The sequence below is a fragment of the Anastrepha ludens genome, chromosome 6 (genome assembly GCF_028408465.1).
Source record: "Anastrepha ludens isolate Willacy chromosome 6, idAnaLude1.1, whole genome shotgun sequence".
Taxonomy (NCBI): Eukaryota; Metazoa; Arthropoda; class Insecta; order Diptera; family Tephritidae; genus Anastrepha; species Anastrepha ludens.
Genome location: NC_071502.1, coordinates 10,299,286 through 10,308,323, shown reverse-complemented (window position 1 = coordinate 10,308,323; position 9,038 = coordinate 10,299,286). Strand labels below are relative to the sequence as shown.

General features: G+C 40.5%; 1 protein-coding gene across 1 annotated transcript in view; it reads left to right on the top strand.

Moving 5' to 3' along the window:
- Nucleotides 1-5,075: 5,075 nt before the first annotated feature.
- The window catches only part of LOC128868888 (uncharacterized), a 90,053-nt gene continuing 86,090 nt past the window's right edge, over nucleotides 5,076-9,038 (top strand). Inside the window, exon 1 of the mRNA XM_054111458.1 lies at nucleotides 5,076-5,238. Within this exon, the coding sequence (XP_053967433.1) occupies nucleotides 5,076-5,238 (163 nt within the window). The remainder of the gene's footprint in view (nucleotides 5,239-9,038) is intronic.

The following is a 9,038-nucleotide window of genomic DNA, read 5'->3' as shown; positions in this document are numbered from 1 at the left end:
CCTAGTAAATTTTGTTGTAGTTCTGTAAGTTTGTAATGACTGAAAACTCCCGTTGATTTTTGACAATTTTTTTTCTGACGCTGTTGCGCATTTTCTGCCATATAAAAAATTTCGAGCATTCTTTGTATTGGAAGCAAATGCATGTGTGGTAGTGTCTCTTATTACTAAGTATTATTTGTTTTGAAGTTCATTGAATTAATTCTTATACCATTCGTACTGCAAATTTTTCACAGCCACTGTCTCCCTTCAGTCTTCACATATTTCAGCTGCACTTCAACTTTTTCCTTCGGTTGGCAGCTCAAATCGGCAATTGACAGTGCATTGGCAGCTGCAATTACTTGCAATTTTTCTCCCTCATTGGTTATATTCGTGCGCTTGCAAAGCGTTAAGGAAACCGCACACCACACACCGCACACCCCACACCTAACTTGCTCACACATACACATGCACAGACGCTCATATTTAACCCAGACTTTCAACTGGTGCTTCGTTGGTGGTCCCAAGCCATTTCTTGCCTTCTGTAAGTGATCATCGAAAAGCACTAGTTGATTGCTGCTGCTGCTGCTGCTCTTGCTTTTTGTTGCTAGGTGTATTTGTTCTTTTTGCTATGCAACAAGTTTCTACCTCTTCTCTGCATACTTTGCCACAAAAGTAAGTACCACTCAATCTCCGTCGTCCGTTTGCTGCAACTTTGTATGCGCTGACAAGAAGCTTCTTTTTATTTGCAAAACATAAATTGTTGTGGCTGCCGCCGTTGCAGATTTGTGATCTTGAAAGTAAGCCGTTCACTTGAATTCGTTCTCTTTTTTCTCTGGCGGTTATACCGGCTAACGCCCGCTTTATGCCGCTTATTTATTTGTTTGGGGAGTTCTGCTCGATCCCAGAGGTGTCGCATATGTAGCGATAAAATTTACTTTGTTGACAATTCCTTGGTATGCCGTCAAATTTATTAGAGTCACATAACTCTTCACTGTCCGCTTCGGCTGTCACATGATTTATGACAGTTTGTCTATCGCGCTGATCTAGCGTTGAATTGTCACACAACTTGCGAGTCGTTTCGAGTTCATATTCGTAGATGTATGTGTGCATGTAGGTGTGTGTGTGTATTGGCTTAGAGATATTTTGCGCCACATCCGTCTTTAGCTTCATATTTCTAAGTTAAGGGATAGTTGAAGTAGTGGATCTATGAGAAGATTCAAATTGGAAGTTTTTGCTAGAAATCTCTGCATTGATTCCGGGGCATAATGGTAACGAGTGTGCGCGAATGTGGTCTGAAAGTAGTCTTGGAGAATCGAGTGCTGGTAATGTAAGTTGTGGAGAAACCTGGATCAGCTGCTAACAGCAGGTGAACTAAACAGGATTCTTGCATAGGCAATTTCGGGTTCTCTTCGGACAAGATTTGGAGAATGCAGAACACGAAACCTACTGGGCACTCAAAGTCAAATATGCGGTTCCTCATAAAAATACTCACGTTCGACATGGTCTTAGATTCGAAAGCATAAATAATTGCTAAAGAAATTGAAGAAAAGAGGAAAATACCGAATCCATACAGATAACCAAATCAACGCAAAAAGAGTGCCCCAAAAGTTTTAAGCTCATTTTTCAAGGTATAGGAAAATGCTGTATAGATTCCGTATTTGAAAATTCTGTATGGATTCCATAAGTTTGAAGCTCAGTTTTCAAGGTATAGGAAAATTCCGTATAGATTCGGTATAGCTTGAAAAATGAGCCTAAAACTTCTGGAAGAATGTTTTTTCGTCGATTTGGTTAGTTTAGGTACTTGAGTAATATTATTGACTTGCTAAGACTTGGGATGATTGCAAGACATTTGCTTATAGAACTGCAGAAATCTTTTTTAGGCATCACTCTATGCCTCTGTGGCACCGAACACCGAAGGAACTCTTTCGCAGAGCAGTCAGTCTCTCTAACCCAATGTATCCTAACCGAGATTATAAACTTCTCGAACAGTTAGATGAGCGCCACCATAGCGAAGTAGATTTGTGCTTAATCAAGATTCGCTCGGCGCGGTTCCGAAGCTCACTGTGGTCATGTTTTTTTTTTTTGTTTTTTGTTTTTTTGATGGGTGAGGTAGGGTTTAAAATGCCTTCGCACTTAGCGCAACCATCGTCCACTGCGTCTAGTGGTGTGGCCACTAAAACGACCCCTACTCTCTTTCTTGAGAGACATCCTTCCCGGAACTGCTTTCTATGTTACTTCGGGAAGGCCCAGAACGGCATTCATAAAAGACCAATTCTATTCACCCACGTCTGGGTCCACCATATTTGTAGCCAGTTTTCAAGCTATAGGCTCGTCTTCTTGTGTCTCTATCTGTGCGACTTCTCTTTATTGCACTGTGTCTAGGTCAATCTTTTTTTCGGTAGTATGTTCTCGATGTAATTCTTTATCGCATTCGAGCTGTACTCGCGTTCGAGCATTTTGTGATTATGTTACCCGGTGCGATGTCGCCAATCTGCTCTCTCAGAGCATTTCTTTCCGCGAGCCATCTTGTCGCAACTAAAAAACGTGTGTTCAGCGTCATCGCTCAGCGCTTCGCAGTAAATGCACTTGGAATCGGTTACCTTGCCCATGCAGTATAAATATCTCCGAAAGTATCCGTGGCTCGTGAGGAACTGAGTTAAAAAGTAGTTCACTTCCCCGAAGTTTCTTTTGTGCCCATTTGTCAATTGATGGAATAAGTTTCGCCGTCCATCTCCCACTCGGTTTATTGTCCCACCGGCTTTCCCACCGCAGCATGGTTTGGCATCTTCGTTCTGGGAAGCTAGTGATGACGTGTTTCTTCTTGGAGTCCCACGCATACATTCGTTTCCGGACCATGATGTCGAAGGGTATTTGCCCGTCACTGTGGTCATGAAACATGAAATGCTAGAAGAAGGTATTTCTAGAAGTGGACACTCCTCGGCAGACAATGGCCAACCTCAGAGTGTAATACTAGCATGAAAAAAGCTTCCCATAAGAAACTATTAGCTTTTCGGAATTTCTAATTTTGTGTAAAATTGTAGAGACCTCCACTTGTGGGGCAAAATCAAGATAAATGCCTGAAAAGAAAAAATGTTCGCCCAAACTCCTAACAAATTTAAATCTGCCCTTCCGCTGCACGTAAAATAAAATATTTTCCTTCAAATGGAAAGTCGCTGCACGCAGCCCTTCTGAACTGGTGTTTTCCCTGGCTATCAAAATCAAAAATTTCTACCGACTGCTTCTTAACTAAAGGGTTTTTCAATAACAGGTGTTATTTTGTATGTGATTGCGGTAACGAGAGATTAATAACGATTTTTTATGGCCGGAATTTGATGGTATTGATCTGGACAACGTTTATTTTCAACAAGACGGCGCTACGTCCCACACAAGCAACGAAACCATTGATCTTTTACGGGAAAAGTTTTCGGACCGTGTTATCTCTCGAAGAGGTGACCACAATTGGCCATCGAGATTTTGTGATTTAACACCTTGTGACTTTTTTCTTTGGACCCACGTGAAAGAGAAGGTCTGCGCCAACAGCACAGTGTCGATTCCAGACATCAAAGATGGAAATCGTGAGGTTTTTGGGGGCATACGGCAGCCAATTTGCAATTCGGTTATGGAAAATTTCATGAAGAGGATATTGTCCTGTAAATGTGGTTGTAGTAGTCATTTGCCTGATGTTATTTTCCACTATTAACGGTATACATTCCTCTTTATAATGAAATAAACATCCGATCAGTTATGTTAAAAAATAGCATTTTTCTTCGAATACCAAAAAAAAAACACCTCTTATTGGAAAACCCTGTATTATTTGGTTCTAATTTGTGGTCACTGTTTACCATTCTATCGTAGTTAGCTAAGTAGGCCAAGAGCTTTTGACCTGAGTGGGCTGTAGTACTCATCTGGCAGTATAATAGATCATAGTATGGCTAAGCCCATGGTTCGGAACCATCTTTGATTGGCGACTTCGCGTATAAGCTACCAGTTGGCCAGCTCTGCGCTAAGTATTGAAAATTGTAGGCATTGACAGACCTCTGACAGCATTTCTGAGAAAATTATATAGTAAAGCTGATAAAGTTAAGCAAAGTTTTCGATTCCACTAATCTTTTCTTGGCAATAGGGAAGGGGTTAACTATGTTTCATGCGAGAAGAAGCTTCCCATTAAATACAGGTCATATTTGCTGGGTTCTTAGGGTTGGCAGTAAAACTTGACATAGCACGACGTTGGACACATTTTCGTGATCGATATCCGCCCAAAACCTTAAAATACCTAAATTCCAAACAAAAAACAAAAAAAAACCATCTTAGTGCAGAAAATTTTGTTTCCCGTCGCACAATATTCATCTACATAACATGCAACATGCTACATACTCCGCTTGCAACACTGATTGCGCGCCTTGTTTATAATTTCTGTTTGATCAATTTATGAAAATTGATTTTTCTTGTTGCAACGCATGTTGCAACTACCAGCTACATGATGCAGACAGTAGCACTTAGCACAACAACAAAAGAGTACAACTTTTGCACTTAAATGCGGTGAGCTGCCACATACGCGCAAATCAATACTTCATTCCACACGTTTAACTTGATTTGGCACAACGGTGGAGGTGCAAAGTCAGTCAAAGTTAGTGAGTTGCATGTAATTTGTTAATTGCATGTTTGTTGCAACATACATATTTAGTAAAAAAAAATATGAAAAAAGACAACAGCAAAGAAAAAGGCATGTGCTAACAACAACAAAGTGGTAAAGCCACTTGCGGCAAACAAGGGTCCTCTGCTACCTGCGTCTATTTCCTGTTGGTTGATTGTTAGTGTTGTTGCAATAGGGCTCTCTTCTTATTATTGAAGCTTTTATTTTCCGTGTGTTTTTTTTTTATTTTTTAAAGTTTTGTTGCCTCTGGCACTCTTGCTCGCTGTTGCATGTCATCACCATAGTATGGCACTTTTCAATAATTAAAATAAATCGCCGTCACCGGCAACGTCGTGAATCTACATGCACACACACACACACACTCGCTCACTCAAAAGTTACGACGTGACAAGTAGCGCTTTTGAGTGTGCTGCCGTTGTTCTTGCAAGTGGCAATCTCGATGATGTTCCTTGCTGTGGCAACATTGACTGTGAGGTTGCTCGCCTCTGCTGCAGCAGCAGCTGCTGCTGAAACTGGTGATGACAATGACCGACGTTGTAACATCATCTTCGTTGGTGACGCAGTCGACGTTGTTGCACGTGCAATTAACTTTAAGCACAGTGCAAGTAACTGCTGCCTCTCATTGCCGTTGCCACTCAAGCGCTTCCATGTCCAATCCCCCAATATATAGCCACCCTTCTATAGTTCTTTCGCCATGTTGCAAGTACCTAAATGCCACTTATCGTTGCGGCTATTGCTCTGTTTTTTGTTTTGTATTTTCGCACATCTTGGCGTGTGCACCACTTAAGTGCAACTCCTTTAATGTTTTGCCTTTAATTTAATGCCAACATCATAGGTAGCACTTGTAGTTTGTGGCAAGTTTCTGTGTTGTTCGGCTGCGCTGCTGCACATTCGCTGTTGGGCAAATTTATGATTTTTCTTAAAATCACACAAGCGATGCAATGGCATTGATTGTTGCACATAGTACAAGTGACAAATGCAGTTTGTTTGCCTTTAGTGTGTTTTGCTACTTGCCACATTTGCTTGGCTCTTCCTCTGGTCGCTCTGAAAATCACGAAGCGGTTATTGGCGAATCGGTTGTTTTATTTTGTGGCTTACACAAATTTTCTGCTTCTAAATTTGTGTACTTCCTGAGCCTTCGCGACCATGCAACACAATGTTACAGTCGAAGTGGTGGCCGAAAAAAATGCATTTGGTGTAACCTAAACGTTCTTCGATCTTCATTGTTTGCATTCTTTCGTCTTTTTTCGTGTTCTACTTTGTTGCCGTTTTCAGCCGCTGTCAACGTGCCTTCGTTTGTTACAATTTCGTACATTGCATAACTGGGCCTTGTCTTCGTGGCATCAACGTCGTCATCCTCGGCGTCTTCGCAGCGTAGCAGCATCATTGCTGCCTACAACTTCTACTAATGTGTTGCCCCAAACGTGTTGCTGCTATCCGTTCATCTTCTTGTGGCAAGCAGAACGCGCATGTTCCAGCATTACTTCAACTATCTTAAGTGATTTCATTAACGCGCTCTGTGTTAATTAACTTGGTGTGAGTTTACAAAGCCATACCGTAACTCAAGGCCTTCGCTTGTGGCTTCTATTTTACCTTTTTTGTTGAAGCTTGGTGCTCCAGCTGACGTTCATTCATACGAGGTAGCAGTTGGCCATTTATTCAGCAGCTTGAGACACGACAAAACTCAATAGTGCTGATCATTGGCTATCAAAATTTTCATAATACTCGTACAAATGTTGTAAAAATATTGGTTCCCCAACACAGTATAAGCTCGTAGCATTTTTACCGAAGACTTTTATTTAAACAAAAAACAATAATTATATCAATAAGTTAATCATCTATCTATTCCCCATTGCTGTTTACAACCATTCCGCCAAAAATTGCCTTTTCTGGTGTCAAAGAAGCCAGTTTTTAAGTACTCTTTGTGATCAAATGTAACGCCCTTCATATAGTTTAACAGGGAGTGGAAAAGATCGTAGTCAGTCGGTGCAACGTCCGGAGTATACGGCGGATGCCGAAGGTCCTCCCATTCGAACTCTTGAAGTGCGGCTTTGACGACTTGTGCAACATTGGGTCTGGCGTTGTCGTGAAGAAGTATGATTTGAGTAGGTCGTCGATCAGATCTTTTCAGTCAAATAACCTCATCCACGCAGTGTGGCTGGGCAATTTAGAGCTCTTTGTTGACAGTGGCATTCTCTTCGAGGATTTCCCAGAGCACGATGCCCTCCTAGTCCCACGTAACACATATAACGATCTTCTTTGGATGAAGATCCTGCTTGACTCTCTGCTTTGGCGTATCTTCCGGAGCCACCCACTCCTTTCTTTGCTTCATATTGATGCACTCGTATGGGCAACATCTCATCTCCCGGGACGATGCGATACGAAAAGCTTTGTTCATGACCGCGTGCTGCTCGATGGCTGCCGAGATGCTGAGAAGCAATTTGAAGTCGACTTTCTTTGTTTATTTTGTTGAGCTCTTGAGGCACCCAGGCTCCCAATTTTTAGGATTCTTAGTTATTATAAACAGATTTTTAATTATTATAGATGCCGCTATCGAGTGAGCCTTGGACAAGTTAAAAAAAAAAAAAAAATTCACAAAAACGCGGCTGTTTGAAAAAAAATTTGTTTTTTGCATATTTTTTTAACAATTCCGATTTTGGTTTTTAAATGCTAAATGATCTCCACTCTGACAAGACGAAGCTGATGCTATTAAATACAAGTAAATATAAACCTCCACCCTTTCGACTTCCCAAATTAAATAACCACGTTCCTCCGCTCTCATCGGAAGTTAGGTATCTTGGAGTGATACTTGACTCCAAACTCCATTGGAAGCTACATATTGTAAATCGGGTAGAGAAGGCCAGTATAGCCTTCTACTCCTGAAAATCTATGTTCGGCAAAAAATGGGGACTCAAGCCACAGGTCGTGCTGTGGATGTATAACGCATTGGCGCTTGCTGAGGAGTGGCAGACTGGCACTTCAACCATTTTACCTACCTAAATGAAAAGTTATAGTTTCGAGCAAGGATCATCCGATGAAGAAATATGTAAAGAATATCATCCTTAATTTTGAAGTAAATCAGTCTATTAGAGATCGAGATACCGCCAGCTCGGAAAAAGTTGTTTTGAGAAAAACGCGTTCAAAGTCTTCAGACAATACGGATCGGAACCGATGCTATGTCACCAAAAATGACATAGTCTTAAATTTTAACAATATGCAAAAACAACTTTCGATTTTTTTTAAATTATACACTAGAATACCCCCTTGAATCTTAATTAAGATCAGTCTCCATCTGGTCTCTCAGAATGTAAGCGATCACAGTAATAAATTATTCATTAATTTTTCCAGAATCAGACTTAGGATATTGGGTTGCGACATACTGAGTATGGATAAAGTTCATACTCTTCCTGTTGTTGTTGTGGTTATAGCAGCATAAACATTCCCCATACTTACAAACGGGGAATGTTACTGGAATAACAGTCCTTGGCCGGATATAAGTCCGGGTCGTTTCGGTAACGTAGAACCGACTGTCGTGGAAACACTTCCTCTTCCGGATCTCTTAAGATTTATCAATGAATCCAAGAGATTTGTGGAAGAGTGACCTCAAACTAATTTTTCCGTCTTATCACCCAATTTTTATCTTTCCTATCTCTATTATTTTTATTGAAGTGTAGTACAATGGTCTCCTGACTGAGTGTTTGGACTTGTCCAACCCGCCACAAATCTTATCTAATATATCAGGCCAACTGATTATTATTTTTATTATTGAAAATGTGCAGGCACGATGGTTTCGCAAATTTATCGGAGTTTAGAAATAAGTAAGCCTTTAAATTAATTTTAAAAATGTCGCTGATTTCCTATTCTAATTATAATTATTTCACTTTTTCTTTGCAGGTGAGTTGCTGGCACTGCTGAAAATGCTAGATTTAATGAAAAACTCTCAACACATATGTTAATGTACTCCTATGTATGTATGTCTCACGTATTTTATAGCATATTTATCAAGAAGTAGTTCATTGAAAATATCTTCACTATGAAACCGAGTATTTATCGGTAAGACAATAACCGCAGCTGCGTTTTTCTAGATCAATGTTTTTTGCGCTCATTTTTATTTATTAGTTCCGTAGACTGTTTGTCAGTAATACGCAAATATTTAAGTTACTTATTAACGGTTAGTGGTATTAAGTTATCACTTTTCTTGGTAAACACACACACACACACACATTCATGCGTGCATACACGCAAACACAGCAGACATTTAAGTACATACGAGTACGCATTTGGACTGCCTGTTCATGGCGTGCTTTTGTACGACCGCAACTTTGCTTGCGGTTAATTGGCTCATTTTCCATGGGAGGCAAATATTTAAATATGGGTGTGTACGCACACATATGCACACATACAA